The sequence below is a fragment of the Anoplolepis gracilipes genome, chromosome 16, assembly GCF_047496725.1.
Source record: "Anoplolepis gracilipes chromosome 16, ASM4749672v1, whole genome shotgun sequence".
Lineage (NCBI taxonomy): Eukaryota > Metazoa > Arthropoda > Insecta > Hymenoptera > Formicidae > Anoplolepis > Anoplolepis gracilipes.
The window spans coordinates 1,489,786-1,508,158 of record NC_132985.1 but is presented as its reverse complement, the minus strand read 5'-3'; the positions used below and the strand labels follow the sequence as shown (position 1 = coordinate 1,508,158).

Here is an 18,373-nt window from a genome sequence, read left to right as displayed (position 1 = left end):
TATATATAAAGTATAAATGTGTATTTATATTTACTTTTTTATCTTTACAATAACGTGTGTCGCGCGAGCAACCGTGATGCGCGCATATATCTCGATGAATCTCATATTCACTGGTGATAGGCATTTTTTCATTTTGGCAAAATTTTTAGGAAAAATTGCTTCGAAAATTGCGCGCTAACATTCATTCAGTTAGATAAAAGCCTCCTCAAAACAGATATTCTTCTGAACAGATATTCTTACAATTTAATTAGGTACACTTAAACGTTATATCACACGCGTACACATGTGCCTACGTATTTACACGTATAACGTCAATTTATCACTAAAACGTAATTTCTATTCGCACGATATTGTCCGCACCATTATCACCACTGTATACTTTTTGATAAGGAGCTTCGTCTCAGTATTCGCTCGTTTTTCGCTGTTGACTACCGCGATTTACCTCGTTGTACGAACGCCCCCTTTTCAAAAAGACCGACAAAAGATAACTATATACATAGTTGTATGAATACACGGTTATTTTTTTTTTCGTTGAAAGAACGAGAGTTAATTGAATCGATAGCGATACTTTCAGTTTAGAGGTTACACAGTTTGCTTAATTCAATGCAGTCCTTATTACAAGCACCATTTTACAGCACCAAGTCTCGTTTCGAGCATTTCGTTCAAATGTGTTTTGTTATTCACATTCTCATCTCGCACATTTCCAAATGTTTATAACACTATGGTAACGGCCACGGCAATCCGGAAAAGTCGACAGGACCACCTAGACCAGCGTCCGCTTCCAGCAAGCTCATGATGACAGCCATCGCTGCCTCGTCGTTGCCGTCAGACGGGATCGGATTAGGCGATTCGTTAATCGCGGTGCCACCAATCATATCCATCATGTCCTCATCAGGTGACGCTCCTGAAAGGAAGTGGATGTTACGTTATGCGTGATATTACTAATATCGGTATACACGGTTGTAACGACAACAAAATCGCTACATTGTCGTACGATAAGCAAAATATCTAAAAACATTCTTCTTTTCCATATATGTTCTATATAGGTACATAGTCGTAAACTTTGCTTTCTCTATAATCCTTTCTCTTCTCCGAATAATTTTGGCAATCGCACTACACACCAAGAACCGACTCCTTAGAGACAGTAATAGCTATGACCTTGGTCGTTCGCGATGCTGTTGAGCTGCACGTTGTTTGCCACGTGGTTGAACGTTGATGTGGGATTGCTGTTACAATTGTCGTTGCCGATGCCACCTGACTGAGACACGTCGGATACTCTCTTCGGCGACGCCGTTATCGTGATTTGTGACTTTAATCAAAAGCAAATAATAAAAAATTTGAGTCAGGATTGACGATCTAAGACATATTTACCTCGGTGTTTAATAAAGCGGGCTCTGTCGCAGCTGGACCGGGACTACTACCCGAGGAAGAGTCTTCCCCGCGTCTTTGTAGGTCCAGTACTTCTTCCGCTATCTGCCGACCAATCTTACTTACCTCCACGTGGCTCGAGATCAGTCTCTCTAATCCTCCATTACCTACAAGTTAAGAAATATAGGATCTCACGTCAGCAATATGTTTACGATTTTGCGAAAGCACATAGTTTGCAAGTCGCACTTACTTTGCGTGAAATAATCGTAGTTGTCCTGTACGCTCGAATCTTCGGATCCGTTATTTCCACTCGAATGCGCGTCGCAACTGAAAAAAGTAATAGAGGGCTCTTTATCATTGCGTGGGATGTGCAAGGGATGCTATAATCGTTACCCACAAGATAGCAGAATTCTTGGCGATTAAATATTCGATGTCTTTAGTCCATGGGTTTTTGAAGGACTTCCATTCGGATTGCAGTTTGACAAAGTTCGCATCCTTACTTCGGAATCTGTAGATCTGTGAGAAGAATAACACAAATTTTGTCACTAGTGTGAGATATCTATATGAAAATGCATAGTTTTTCTGAGTCACAGAAACACTGCCAAATATTTAACGACAGATATAATTAGAAATAATTTTAATAGTCGAATATCATTGCAAAAAACGCAATTGCAAATGATAATTGATATTAATTACCTGCGTGGTAACGCGTTCAGAGGTTTTCAACGCGGCTTTGTGAGATTCTGCTAGATGAGGAATATCGTCGTGGTGATAGTATTCGTACATACTGGTGCCCAGCAGTTCCTGAGGTAAAAAGCCCAATACTGGAGTAGCTCTAAACGAGAAAGATTATGTTATCATATCAATACATGTACACAAAACCTGCGATGACGTTTCGGAGATAACGTGTGCAAAAAAAAAACAATAGCTTAATAATTTATTTAAACGATATACCTTTGGTCCACAAACAGAAATTTGCCATCCATCGCGTGTCGCGAGACGAACTGTATGGGTCTCAAGTGAGGCTTTCTTGACGGCACTGCAATTGTCGACATCGCCATTTGAACCCGACCGACCGCGACTAGACAGGACAAATTGCAAGCTTCACCGTCGGCCTCGCCCTCTTGTTCCTCGAGACCGATCTTCGCGGGCGCCCAGGATTTTAAATAACCCGTGCATTGAATCACACAGTACTTTCGATCTGAAACATATGTATTTATTCCGATTGAGATTGCGCATTCACAAAATTTACAAATGATAGACATATATCTCCACACTGTTTATATTTAATTACAAACATATAAATGTACTATTATTTACACTCGTATATTTCGCTATATGAATAAAAAGGAGACTTATTGGTTGCCGACGAGCTATTTGATGAAGATATATCGAACATACTTTCACCGATGACTACGATACTGAACGGTCTCTATTTTTCACCTTTGATGAACCAGGCGGCAAGCATCGTTCATACCATGTCTCCGATCGTGCGTGCGAATTTCAGTGTCCGAAAGGCACATTTGCAGCCCCGTTTCAAACCCTCTGAATCGTCGCGTACGTATTTTTCCGCACTACAAGATATCTCGATTTTCACAAGAAAGAAAATTGAACGTGTCTTTGGTAGAAGAACAGGGACGTGAGTTCTCTCTTTCTTCTAAAACGCTATTGTCACCTTGTAAGAGTACATAATAATAAAAAATAGTCACATTGCGCTTCAATCAATCATTCGTATAAAATAAAAGATTTTTTTCATCCGATCAACGATCGATTCAGATTTCTAATGTTGCTTTTCCCCCTGGCCTTAGCAATATATATACGCATACAATTCAAATTCAATTACAAAAGAGAATTCAACAATTAATTGTACTCACCTACGTTTTGCTGCTTTTTCCGCCTGTGGCAACTAGTGGTAGTGTCTACTTCCTCTTTTACCTGCATCTCGCCGCAACGGACCCCGTCGACTTTACGTTTCATTCGACAGAAGAAGGATCTTCGCGCGCCAGGACAGAGTCGTGATACGCCCTGAGGCACGTCGGTTTTCACCGGTAACATCGCTGAAACAATCGTGATGACAGAACAACAGTCCGTCCATCGATCGTTTGCTTTTATTTATCGCCGTTTTTCGCGCGATAATTTTCTTTTTTTTTTTTCTCCCTTTTCTATTTTTATCGTATCTCTCTTTATCGCAGAAATGTTTATTACAAGGCTTTCGTATTGTAATTACTAGCTTTAAATACTCGGAGGATTAAAACTCTCATCACATATGCAGATCGCGATGTAAATATCCGAGGAATCCTGATATTAGACTCGTTCGGCGACTCTTCGTCTTCTTTGGCCTCGTTTGGCGTAGAACTTTCGCAATGTTCTTATCTGGCAGGCAGGCTAATTCAAAGATATTTATCGACAGGACTTATACGCGAGCAAATGCTGCCGGGCGACTGACATTTATCAGGTGAAGGTGGAAGAGATGCGCGCGCGCGAAAATAATAATTTACGCTCACAATGATTGACGCGCCAAGTGTGAGGCAACATCTCGAAAGAGATGCTATAATTAATGGCTTCAGAGGTGAAAAGTTTCCGCAACCGGATAAGTTATCGTTTTGTGCGCAGTTAGTTGATCAGTCGAAACGGAGAGAGTTGTGGCAGCAACTTATTGTTACAGTGGTTACTTACTTTTCGCATCGATTAATCGCTCCCTCGGACTGAGATCGGAAGACGAAAGCTGCTCTTTTACTTTGGCGACATCCTTCGGATGTAGAATGTCGAACCAGCTTTGACCCAACAAGTCACCCTGTAATGACAAATATTTTTCAATGTAAATAATTTTGTAAAAATTTCAAAAAGTTAACGTAATATAATCGGCTTGAGCGATTACAACTATTATGTCAATTACGTTAATTTTTAAAGAGCCCTTTATCAAGTTAATAGTCTAGACACTTATTTAATTTACATATGTATGTAGTAATTTAAATAATTTTAGTCTAGATTATCTATAATTTATAATTAATCCACGGTGGACATTCGAAAGTGCAAAAAGGATGAATGGCTGATAAGATCGCGAATTATAATATTATGGCATGATAATAGCAATCACTGTCAGTCATTCTTGCAGTAAATACACGTTTCATATACATTTACTTAAATTAATTCCAACTAATGGAATTCCAATGAAATTACGTAACTTAATTCAACATTTTAACATTTATCATTATTATTTACTTAGAATTAAATTTTAAACGTTTAAGGTTTCATATTATTTATTAATAATGTATACATTATTTATTATTTACTTCATTGCTGTTTTTCAAGTTATTTAAATTTAGTGGTTTATTTGATATAAGTTTATTAATTAGATTCATAAAGAATTATTGTGAATAAGAATGCTATTTTGAAATTTGATTATATTTCTTAGCGTTTTTAATTAAAAAAAAAAAAAAACAATATATATTTCATATTCGACCAATGTTGCAGCTTCTATATAGCTTATATTAGATCAATAATTTTAGCAGCATTTTATTAAAATTGGGCAAATATTACGATTTATAGAAATATGATTTATACGAATACATAATTTTTAGTAAAGGAATTTTTATAATACAAGATATAGTATATAATTAATGAGTTAAAGATATAGTGAACATTATATGATGGGACAAATGATACGATTCAAATTATAGCCAGAGATTCGTATGCGCGCACATACGAACAAACTCATTTTATGTAAGCAACTTTATGTAAGCAAAAGATATTTTACGTACGTTGCATTGGTGATAGAATCGCGGTTAAAAGTGTAGAGAAATTTTAATTGCAAGAATTAAATACAGTAATAAATTCTCTTACCTGAGAATAATTGAGAGTCTGCGAGACGGATTCGGAAACGTAGAGAATTCTTCCACGATCGCAACCCACTACGAAGACAAAACCTTCCGCGGCCTGAAATAAAACAAGTTACTTTCCGTTTTGTCGTTGAGATTAAACTATTTGTAATTAAAGAGCTTATACCCTGAGGCTTGAATTTATTATTTCTAAAAAAAAAAATTATACGAGTTTATTATGACCTTTTCGCGAGTTTATGACGCATAAATTCCATTTTTGAAGATACGGATTTATAATAATTTTAATTCAAGAACGACTCTCGTTCATTAATAGATAAATGCAACGTTAACATAAAGAACGGTTAACACACTTCGCACTATAAAAATTGAAGAATAAATAGTGTCGCGTGTGATTAATTTTTGCAGAGTAGTATTTTAATAATTTAATAGTACGTCTTTACGTTAAACGCGAGATTTCGATGAAATACACACCATGGTGAGCCCGCATAAACCAGATTGGCTTTCTATCTTTTCTCGTGTTTGCTAAACTCAAAAATATCGCTCGATATTTCGCATTCTAGATACTCGCGATTCGACGAGCGCAACACAATCGCCGTATCGTTTATCGTTGCACCAGCTAAATCCTTAATAACGTTTGCATTGCGTAATCGCGCGTGGTGTTTTCGATACATCGTCAATCGCATGCAACGTTCATTAATGTCAATGAAACGGATTTAAGAGCCGCGTTCGCGTTGCGACGTAAATATGCTCGAGTTTCGTGCTTCTCTTTAAAATTTCTTTATTCGTCATGTGTTTCTCTCTCTCCCTCTCTCTCATAAAATTCACCAGATACCGTCATCAGAAATCTGTGTCTGTACCATTTTCGCATTCCAGAGCAAAGATAACCGCAACGTATTGATGAACCTCGATTACGATTAATCAGCGAATTAATGATCACAATAATTATCCGATTTTTTCTCCGGGCGGATAACTTGACGTAACTTATTTTCAGCCTAAGCCGTCTATCTCGACGGTAATAAACGTATCGATTCACAATAGAGAGATTTATGCCGCAGTTATGCGCGTTTTAAAGTACACCACGCTGATTTGACTCGGTATGTCGGGCGTGGTCATTCACTTCTCTCAGATATTTTCTTATGGCGAACGAGCGAAAAAAAATCCCGATAAAAGATAAACGTATGCACACGTACATACATGACAATGAGAAATGTCTGGATCTGACAGCGCGAACTCTACATATATGTTTAAACACAATATATGTGCTGAATCTAGAGTGGATAGAAGTTATCTCTCTCTCGGTTGTCATAATATTTTTTTTTCTATCGCGCAATCTTTCAAGGAAAAGAGAAAGAGATATTAATGCCGGACGTAATTTTTATGAAAAGAAGACAACTTCGATTATCCGTAGACGTAGCAAAGTGTATGTTTTATATTATTGTTCCCTATAATTTTAACACGTCATTTTATCTACGCCTACAAAACCGAAATCTGAATCCTCGTAGAAACTCTAGTGATACGCAATGAATTTTCCACGTGTTTAAGAAGAGAACGAGTTTCTCTATTTTATTGTATATATCATTCTTCATTATATATTATGCTTCATTGGAAAAAATTTTTTAAATTCGCAAAGAGAGATTCGAGTAAATAAGAAAGTGAGATGAGACTATTGGACTAATTCAATATGTTTAGGCATTATTGTTTAAAATCCAAGAAAGGCATAAATACACACAGGCTCGTTTGCAATCTCTCTACTCGTGTGTTCTTTGCGTTCTCTTTTACGCTAATTGGTTCGGAATTAAAGGCGTAGGTGATTTGAGAGTGCCTCGGAGAGACTAAGAAGTACTATTATCGCGATCCTATAAATCTACATGCTTCGAGCCTTTCCTTTCGCCAGCACGAGACCAAGTCCAATAAAAATCTGTAGCACGCGGGAGAAAGGAGTTATCCACCGCTGGTTTTATCTCCGTTTGATCTCGTGCAAAAGGATTACAAAAGACACCAATAGTCTCTTATGAACCGCGCAAAAAATGCACGTCATAAATGAATTTCACGTTAATGATACTAGGAACTGTACTAGTGTGTTAAATTATAATTGATTCTACGATCGTTGCTTAATTATTCCACCTGACTATCGAATAATTTAAAGATTTAAATATTGCTCTTAAAATTAAGCGAAAAATTAGATAAAGGATAATGTGACGAAATAAATATTTCATTGACATAACCGCGGTTTATAAAGAAAAACATAACATAAGTACATTTAAAATTTTAAGTTTGACGCTTGCAATTATCGAAAATAGAATAAAAATATTTTTATACTTTTTCATAATTATTTGCATTACATAATGAAGAAAACCATTATATTTATATTTAATACTTTCTCATCTGATATTTTAATTGATAATCGCACAAATTAACATAATTGCAACAGCATTTTAATATAAATAAATCTTAAAAACTGTTTAAAAACACGACTTACTTGAAGTATGAGTGTCTTGAGTTCCTGGTCGCTGAGAAACGCAGGTTTATAGTGACCTTCCGTGTATGAGGTAACCGCACCGAGGATGGTTTTGAGATGCTGCACTGCCATTCGCAGCACGGTCAACTTGTCCAACTTTCGCGACATCGCGTGACACATTGGCACCATCGTCGAGAGTTCGGTGATGTACGTGTTCATCTTGTCCCTTCTGCGTTTCTCAATTTCACTGTGGTTCTGCCTGAACACATACATCTTTAGATTTATATTTTGATAGAGACAAAGATTGGAAAGTGAAAACTTACTATAACTATATTCTTGAAAATAAAAAAACAAAAAAATAAAAATGTAAAATGTATATATATGGCTTTGAAATAAAACAAATGTAGACTTGTTTTTCACAAAGGCTTAGTGTTATAAAATTGCATACACAATTTATATTATAAACCGTAGCTAGGAAATATGTAAATGATACATTATAAATCTACTTCATCTACCGCTATTTATAAGTCTATTAATGATAAAACTGGATTTTCTTTTTTTGATAAAGTTTAATACAATTCATCGCTTAATCATGGTCGGTATAATAACGTAACAACTTTCGTAGTTGCATAAAATAGACTCATGTAGGAAATTTTTTATTGTGTATGTATTAAAAGATAAGATATACGTATAAATTATATAAGTTATTATATAATATATGAGTTCGGTGCTTTTACATTCTTTCTAAGAAGGGTCACGATCACGAGGGATTCTAATATTTCATCCAGGCCGCTGTTATTCTCTCTCATATTTCAACATTCTTATTTCTCAAGTAAGTTCCAGGAATTAAATGTACGTACACGTACACGTACACCTTCGTTGCGTTAATCACGCGGAATCCTATTGCCATCGTCATTCCATGCAAACAAGAAACGGAAACAAGATCGGAATCGTGCCGAGCTACCGAATGACGATATAGTGACGTACATATCTCGTCGACTTCAGCGGATTTTCTGCGAAGTAATCCACGTGAGTTTGGGATCCACGCGCGTTTTAAACCTAAAGTTTAAATTTAAACATCGTCGTCAACTTTCTCATAAAAAGCTTGACAAACAGACATGAACAATCGCGTGGATGACAATGATCGGCAACAACGATTCAACCGGAAACAACGTTCTTTTTAAAGCGCGCTTTGCTAATTTATCTGCCAAGAAAATTCACATTCATAGTGCACGCGAGGTAAATTGCACGACGGAAATCCTTGCGGCGGCAAAAACTGGTTTCGCTCAACTACATCCGATTTTCTGTCATATCGCAATACATATTGTAATATCCGTTATATTTTTACATCCGGCTTCAATAAGTCTATAAAACGTACGGTACCAATCGTTATCAATTACCGATCTATTTCTAAATGTATATAAGATCAAAAAGAAAGAGAAAAAAAAGATTATTTTTATATGATATTATAATATATATTATATATGCAGAATCATGTAAAGAAACTCTAATATCTGAAAAAAAAACATCCGATAAAATGTCCAAAAGGATTAGAGCATCTTTCAGATCAACTTTTTTTTACGAAATCTTTAAAAAATGTTTTTCTTTTTCTTCAAATATTTGTGCGATGTCTCTAGATAATTCACTTTAGTTTCCAACAGGTGCTTGAATTGTTAATGCGCAATAGACGAGCATGTCATCGTGTTAAAGCGCGTGATGCAAATCGATCAAACACTTTATTAAAATCGAATGACTGCTCGAACGACAGCACATCATACACAACATGGCAAATATAATACAGTGGATTAGTGACGTCACTGATGAAGCCAAAGCAAAGAATCAAGGTAGGTCAAGGTGGCACTCACCTTGACAATATCTGACATAATACTACGTAACCGCGCTGACCGACGTTGCGTTTGAAATCAATTGATTGAATCAATTGAGTCGCGAAACGCGCGGAAATTCCGATCGCTAAATTATCTTTTTCTCTCTTTTTAGCAACACTTACTTTTTACTGTCATCATTTGTGCGAACAGATTTGGCGTCGTCTCCCAGATCATCCAAGAGATCGCTTCCAGCACTGAAATAAATGTAAAAAAATGTTTCATTAACAAGACACGTATCGCAAGGAAAATAAATAATCAATATATTCCTATAACTTTTTTTTCTCTTCTGCGACACAAGTCCGAATCGATTTACACACGTAGTAATCCAAGTACGTAATTAATGAAGTCTCACCGGAACGACCAAAATTCGGTCGAAACACATCACAGAGAAACAATTTCTTTGATAATTTATACGAGCTTCGCGGAGGGTGTTACCCCTTTGACGAGGAATTTTGCAAAGTTTCGCCCGTGTAGAGCTTCTTCTCTCCCTTCTTTTGTATCTCGGAAGCTCGAAAAGTCGCACGTGGGTTTCTCGTTTCTCGCGAGACAAAACGTTCGTCGACACAATTTCTTCGTCGAAAAAGATTCGCCTCGGAAATGAGACGCTCGTAGATACATTATTTACGAGAATAAGAAAGGCATCTGCATATGCATATCCCAATCTCGTTTTAATGCCATTAATGAGAAATCAGATTATCGCGTTGGACACGAATATTTTTCCAACGACTACAAGCTTACAAATTTTATTATTGCAAAAAATACCAACGTCTCTCATAAACTATACGTATTTTATTTCCGAATTGATTCTAGATGGAGAGAGAAGGACGGTAAAAAATTCAACAAAATACAAACATATTGCGCGGATAATGCTTGCAAGACGGGATGCGCAAGAAGATATTGCTCGATGATAATCGTACTTAATGTTGAATCGAGTAAAAAAATTGCAATTTTTTTAACGACGCTATTTGTGATAAAGTATGCAACTACGTAGTTCGCGTCATCTCGAACAAGGTAATGGACGTAATTGCCGTAGGCAATTTCGACCGGGGTCTCGGGAGAGAGAGAGAGAAGACAAATCTTCCGTTCTATCAACGATTAAGTTAACCCTTTGATTGCGTACGCGGTACCTTGATTGAGTAATTACTCGACGTTTCGCGCGAAACATTTCGAAACATTACTATCGATGAGTATCGAGAGAGATGGTATGAGATGGGAAGAGAAGGAAAGAGGAGAGAGAAGGTGAGGGTAGTTGTTAGTTGTATTGCGTGCTGTTTGCCGTGAGATTTCAGACTTGGCTCGAAGACATTTGGCAGGCTTCGTTTTGCGAGACGCGCGCCATGCTAATGTGTAATATTCCGATATGACTTCCACCTACGTGCTCAACACGGAGCGAATCGCTGGCTTTATATCACGAGAAACGGGGCGATTGTTACTGTCGAATTCTTAGACGCGTTTGCCTTCCTCCACGAACAAAGGAATGTTGTTCCACGTGTAGCGAGATTTCGCGTCAAGAGCCTCATTTCTAGTACCTACTCTCTATTTTCTTATTTAAAAACAGTCCGTGATAAATTAAATTAAAAAGTTCACGATTCTCATTTAACTTCTTTATCTAACAAATTTAATAAATATATATTAAATTGACGATCTCTTCAGATATTATATTAAAACGAAATAAGCAGCTTACATTAAAAAAAATATTTATAAATAATTTTTTGGATTTAAAAACAGTTTAAATTTATTATTAATGTAATATATTGTCGATAGTAGCGATAATTTAACGATCTGTTTCCCAAGTTTAGTTAGCATCGTCTGGTTAGACAGAGATCAATCAACTTAGTTAATTCCTTAGAGAACAGGGTCCTCGGTATAAGTTATGATTAAACTTACTGGCAAGAAAGCTTTCGCTTTCTAGAAATCGGCGGAAACTCGTCCGAGATATTGGTCGCCGGTTCATGGCTAGTCGTGGACGTGGTACGATGATGTTGATGATGATGATGATGATGATGACGATGATGATGACGGTGCTGGTGATAGTGATGGCCGGAGGCGGGTGCCTGCTGGTCGGGGACCATCGTCGGGGGTGTCTCCATGTGCCGGGGCGGTTCAGCCCCCGTTGCAACCTGCAGGATGGTGGCGATGCTGGTGGTGGAGGTGGTGGTGGTAATTGTAGCGGTGCTCAGGCTGCTGGGGGTGGTGGTGGTACTGACGCTGCTGCCAGTGCTGTTACTGCTACTGCTGCTGTTGGCGGGGGTTGGAGTCGGGGCGAGACCTTCGCCACCACCCCCCGCCGAGGCGGTGGTTAGCTCTCCCACCCCGGAACCCGTGTTTATCTCGCCGAAATAAACCGTGGAACACGAACTTCTGAAAGTAAGTTTCAAGTCATTTTAAACATTATAACATCGTGATTTTAGGGATTTTGGCAAATAAATGCACATCAGGTTTATGAAACAGATAGGAAAATTTTTGTGATGTTTTGACAGAAAAAAAGTTGCCGTAAACATATGTTTGAAAATATTCAAACTGTGCAAGATATATGTGATTATCATAAGGAATTATAATTATAACGAGGGAAAAACTCTATTCCTTCTGTACTAAATTCTGGTTTTAAATTATCATTAAAATTTCTAATCATTATCTCCCGAATAACAAGCAACTCATTCAGTTGTCAGCGACGTGACCTGCAATATATATTTTCAACACGGGGAACACGAGGGAACGGGGAAAGTCGCAATCGTGTAGGAGTGCGTAATATTTTGTGCACCACAGGTACGCTAATCATATACGAAGCGTGTAATATGTAGTTGCACTAGCACCGTGTCCGGGAGTATTGAACCATCGTCATCGACTTTACGATCTACTCTTCTACGAACGCTATCGATCCAATCTCCCGATTTGTTTCATTCTTTTAATTGCATATAAAACTTTTCGCTGATCGATTAAATCTTGATCGCGTTATCGCCTTGTTAATCGCGTTCAAACGTAAGAATATATACGTATGATAAGTTTGACAGATAATTGCGTAGCTGACCACGTGGTAACTTGGTACTTTAAACTCGTAAACATAATTATAAGGAAGAAAGAAGTCTGAAAAATTTCCAAAACTGAATTTTCAAGAAGTCAATTATTCTTCACTTTTACAAAATAAAAAAATCGAAAACAAAAAAAAAATAAGGAAGTATTTCGATTCCGGAATGCCAGGAATACCTCTTGAATTTTTATTCTTTCGATCGTCTTTTTAATTACTACATACTTGATCATTTTATTATAAGATATAAATATTTGTTATTTTTATTTTTAAAATGTTTTTTGAAAACTCTATTAATTTTCTTTTATGTTTACGTTTTTCCAAGGCGATATCTCTGTGTCTTTCAACAAAAATCGGACACCAAGGTCTGTCAGCTATCTCGTCATCGGCAACAGCAGATAGTTCCGTGTATTGTGATGTAATGCAAGCGATTAGCGTAATTCTATTTATTCGTAGATACGGCATCGACGGCGACGACGACGTCTTCTACGGCGCGAAAAGTGGGAGTCTCATGCAAGTGATGACGATGATGCCGTATCTGATGCTCGAGAAACTACAATCTGTACTTAATCCTCCGTACTCTTCAGTCTTCAAAAATACTGTATTGCAACTGATACATGTTGCAAATGAAACGAAAGATAAACCACCGCACCGGTGCGTTTATCTATTCCACTACGATCATTCACTTATCTAGTCTCATTTCGTTCTACACGCCTCTGCGAAAATTTTCCATCGCGAAATAACAATTACGCAAGGACGATGGACACGCGACTTGTTCAACCGGGAGTATTCAGTAAATAAAAAAAAAACTCCAACGAGATGTCGATGACGATCGCAATAAAATTATGCAAAATTAATCGTTATTATTTTCTGCTTGACCGATTGATATAATCGGCGGGTTCCGCATTAACTTCTTATAATCTCTCTAATAAGTTTTCACTGAAAGAATGTTTAAGTAAAACCTAAATACAATCTAACTACGGTACAATATCATTAGCTAAAGTTATCAGGATATTTTATAGAAGCAGTTACTTACACATATATTATTACTTTCCGCTTGGACCGATAAAATAAATCAGCCTCAAAGGTGTCAATACAAGTGAAAGAGCGTGTCCAATCAAACGGTTCGTATAGCGCATAAAAATTGCATCAGTCGCGGCAATACGAGGCAATGATAAAGAGACATGTTGCGCCATGCGACTCCCATAATATCGGAGAAAAGGTAAAAAGGGGAGAAAAAGTGGAAAATGCGAACTCTCATAAGATACGTTCCGATTGTTAACGATCAAAACGTTGATTGAAGAGAAAATCAAGAATAATTAAGAACATCGCCGATAAACTCATCCTTCGCTATTTAAAGCTGTCAAATGATACTGTCATTTCGTCTTATATGTGAATGCAGACCCATGAGTGAAAAAAATATCATTACAATTTTTTATCGTTTCCGCATTTAATATTGTATATTAAAATAATCGTACAAATTTAATTTTAATAATCGAGTAATCAGATATTATTCCGATGCACCAATAACTAATTTCTATTTACTAATTTCAAGTTTTATTTTATATATACTAACTGAGCATGTTATAATAATACTTTTAGTGAAGTTATAATTTTTAAAACCGATTTCACAAAGCAGATCCCGTCAATAAACTTGTAAATTGTCAACGTTATGCATACAGTAAATATATAACATTGCATAATCCAACATTGCGCGATATTCGCACACAAACAAATAATATACATCGCATATTTATATTCATTAACTCCCGCGCATCGAAATTCTCTCCTAATTCCTTTTTTACATGAATCAACGAACACGACAACTATAAACTTACTCCTGCACGGACGAGAGATTATAATAATTCCGTTGCTGTTGGTCGTCATTCTGCTGTTGTTGCTGCTGCTGATGATAAAGCTGAGAGGCCGACGAGACGATTTGCGCACAGGTATCCTGATGGTGAATACGCGGTTGCAGCTCCTGCAGCGAGATGAACTCCTGCGGTTCCTGGACCGCCGCCGAGTGCAGGAGCTGCGAATAGCCCTGTGCCATTTCCTGGACCACCATCTCCTCCCGTCCTGGTCCGGTCGTGGTTTCGGTCCCACGGAATTGTAAGAGATCGTGCAGCTCCGGCTCCGTCGGCGAATGCTGCTGCTGATGGGGATGCTGCTGAGGATGCTGATGATAATGGAGAATGCGATCGTTCACGCAGGCGCCATCGCCTGCGGTGACCATCGTATCGTCATTTTCGACGACACCACCGCTACCACTGTCCGGTAGTAGATCCCCCTCGTCTGGAGAATGACAGAAGGATATTTGCTGCTCTGGAGGATCTTCGGGGAAAAGGAACGCGACAGAACGCCCGCGACGCGCGGAAGCTCGTATCCTCGCACGATGAAGATTAAAATCCTCATCGGTGGTGATCTCGCTCGAATTGAAATAAATTATGCGATCGAACTGAACCTTCAACGAGATCGTCAAGAATCGTTAAGAAAATCCGACGGGCAATATTTTTCATGCAGTACAATTTTGAATGTGCTCGGTAAAATTGCAGATTATGAATCGATTGCCGTTTATGATAATTGAAGGGATCGGCGCGGAAAATACGCCGTTTCCATTTTCAAGTGAGCTATTAGGTCTCTTTATGTCACTCGTAAAATCAACACGCGTGTAGTCGATTTGCAACGCGTTGTGGCACGCGAAAAATTTGCGTAATATAAAACACGTTGAGCCGTGTTCATGGTGGGCAATCATCTGGGCGTTTAAAGACATAATTATCCACTTGATATAGAAAAACACGAGTCCGCCAACTGGCAGTTCCTTATTTAGACCATCGATTTTGCAACGCGTCGCAAAATTCAACGAGCCTTGGCAATCCTGGTGCAAAGGTAGCGAGAATTCTTGTCGATTAAAAAAATAATTCAGAGACAAAATTCGCATTGTAGTCTCTTTCGCAATTGTCACGTACAACATAATAATAACGAGTCGTTAATAAATTTCGTAATCCAATTCCACGAAATCGTAAAAAGGTAACGTAATCTCGCACACAATAGGGAAGTAGACAAATAAATATGTCGCGTATATACGATCTCCAACCTTGAATGACAGCACGCCAATGTCACGATTGCGAATGCATTCGGTTAGGCACGTTTCGTCAGACGTCGCGCGACTTTGGAATGCGCGCGAATCACCGTCAACAGCACGTAGAAGAGTATTAATAATGATGCAATAATCGTATATACGCGGGAAAGAAAGAGAAAGAGAAAGGCTCGTACGTTTTCCTACAACGTCGGGAAAAAGATCGGCAAAGGATCTTCGCCGAGATGAAGAAGCTAAACGCGCGTAAATCACAACCGAACGAAATGCGAAAGGTTACTGGCCTCCAACGTGCTTCCCCAGTCGAAAAATTTCGCGCCGACTGACACTCATCGCGTACACAATATTGTGCGCACATTACCGGGAAAAGGCTCGCAGAAAGGGCGTTGCGCAAGATCACCCCTAGATGAGCAAGAAGGAAGAACGACGAACGACGAAATCGGCGATTAATCAACGGTTCGCGCGCGAAATCCATGGTGAATCGTCCGCCTTCGGACGCGCATTAATTGCTACCTATCTCGTGCCGCGGCTCGGCTGTCAAGCAATTCCGCACTTTTATGACATTTCGCTTCGCAGCGCAGTTACGTATATATACACACACGCTATATTAACAGGCGCCGTATGATGACAGCTCTTGCGAGAGAGCGAGCGCAAAAATATTCGCGGGAATGTTTCTTCGTCCCAAAGACAAAGATGCAAGTCCGTGTCAATTCAAAAACCAGTTCCGGGGTTGAAGCCGCGATACAGAGACGGCAGAAGAAAGAGATATTTTCCCCCTGGCGTAATATTTCAGATTCGCGTTCTTCCATACCACGCGGTGTTGCTAAATACGAATCCTTTCACGTGTAACTTTTAATATACACCTATTTCTAGAAAAATTGATGAAATGATGGTAATAAAATCGTAAAGATCATACGAGTATATTTTAAACACAACTTGTAGTAAACGACTCCATTAAGTCTCGACAATGTATTGCTTTTCGCAATTTCTACTGCGTTAAAAAATGCGATTAATGTCAATTTTTCAGACGCGAAAGTTTATAGGCATTTTCTTTTAGTTAAAATTTTTTTTTCATTTTACAAAGATATCGTTACAAAACAGTTTTCCAATTAATCGCGATTAAAATATGAGACATCCACGTCCGAGTGTCAACGACTCACGTACACTGATTGATAGAATATCGCGATAAAGGATTACAATAATAAAACAATATGATGAAGATCTTTATCGCTCAAAATAAACAACATCTTGATTTGATATCTGATGATGCAATTTTCCCAGAATACAATCGCGTAAAAACGACCGAGATAATAGTAACAGTGATTTTAAGGAGCCGTGATCTTTGATAACATATTTCATCGTTAGCAAATTTTTATCAATGAAGAACGAGTACCTGTTGTAATTTGCAAAACAATGGGACTGCTTAGCGAATAGTATTATCGAAGTCTCAAAGAGCTATCATTCATAGCAAATGAATTCATTGTGTCGATTATCAAGTGATGATCGACAACGCAGAAAGACAAAGTTTCAAAGGATGAAAGATATTCTCCGTGATCCAGATAAAAAGAAATCGACTCAAAAGTCGATTGTTACAGTTTCCGCAACAAGAAAAAGAAAATAATAATTTAAGATGACAAGAAATTATTGAAATGATGATACATCAACGAAAATTATATCGAATGCTGACAGATGACGACAACAATGCGGCAATACAATACGACACATGTTCCTCGACTATAGAAAACCAGTTCTACTTAATTAAGGATCACTGTCAAATCTGTTGATAAATTTTATGAAATAGTTGATTGATACGTAATGACTATTTAATTTGATAGGCCTATGATGATTAAAAATGTAGATAATTGCCACCAATTATACTGTCACCAGCATTCAATGACAGCTGTTTAGAAATATAAACCTTAAAAATTGTTACTGAATTAATCTTCTTAACACTATTAAACACGTAATTAATAAACATTGCGCGACGAATATTGAATTAATTTTTTCGGCAAACTAAGAAAGATGAATCTCATCTTTGAGACTCTTCAGAACGAGATAATCATCCTGAGACACATATAGAGACAAAAATAATTTTTAAAAATTATTCCTATTGCCTTCGATATTTCGGTAGAAAGAATTCTCACGAAAGAAAAATTATGCTCCGCGTATCGCAAGCGTTTCAATTGGGGGTGCCTCTTACCGAGAAGCGTATACATCCACGTCGTCGCCGACGACGAGGAGGCGGCGGCATTCTCGAGGAGGCCAGAAGGTCTGTCGCCTTCGCTCTTAGCGAGCGATGCCCTTCGAGGATCGGACCTCCTCCTCGACGACGACGACGACGACGACGGGGTCGTGTCGACTCCGAGTCGTATCGCGAGTTTCCACTGCCGGCACGTGACGCCGAGCAAATGACAGCTGGTTATTCTGCGAAAAAAGAAGACGAAGAATGATGCGCCGAAATTTTTCTTGAGAAACTATAGGGTATCTTGATGGACGCGATATTGACCGATAAAAACGCTGATCGCGGAAGCAGAAGATCTCTCCTCTTGAACTCTTCGCACGACAGACAGCGCACTCGTCATCAACAGATGGGTTGTCCGTTTGACACTAAGCGTTCGGGTAAGTGATGATGAACGGTGTTGGTGATGGTGATAGCAGTGGTGGCAGTGGTGGTGGTAGTGATGTCGGTGCTTCCGGCGA

General features: G+C 38.2%; 1 protein-coding gene across 3 annotated transcripts; it reads right to left on the bottom strand.

Moving 5' to 3' along the window:
• Positions 1-379: 379 nt before the first annotated feature.
• Positions 380-18,313, bottom strand: Cyc (basic helix-loop-helix ARNT-like protein cyc). Of its 3 annotated transcripts, XM_072907822.1 has the most exons (16): positions 18,180-18,313; positions 17,874-18,097; positions 14,415-14,871; positions 11,439-11,912; positions 9,674-9,745; positions 7,687-7,924; positions 5,212-5,304; positions 4,045-4,162; positions 3,243-3,425; positions 2,323-2,569; positions 2,065-2,203; positions 1,766-1,884; positions 1,619-1,695; positions 1,372-1,535; positions 1,159-1,309; positions 380-904 (listed from the first exon to the last, which is right to left on the bottom strand). In XM_072907822.1, exons 2-16 carry the CDS (start codon positions 17,887-17,889, stop codon positions 720-722), a joined length of 2,733 nt encoding a protein of 910 aa, XP_072763923.1. In that variant the 5' UTR covers positions 17,890-18,097; positions 18,180-18,313; the 3' UTR covers positions 380-719. The 3 variants fall into 3 exon arrangements, with proteins under 3 accessions (XP_072763923.1, XP_072763925.1, XP_072763924.1); XM_072907823.1 differs by lacking the exon at positions 18,180-18,313 and having other exon boundaries at positions 765-904; positions 1,122-1,309; positions 17,874-18,025; XM_072907824.1 differs by lacking the exons at positions 3,243-3,425; positions 18,180-18,313 and having other exon boundaries at positions 17,874-18,025.
• Between the last annotated feature and the right edge of the window lie 60 nt (positions 18,314-18,373).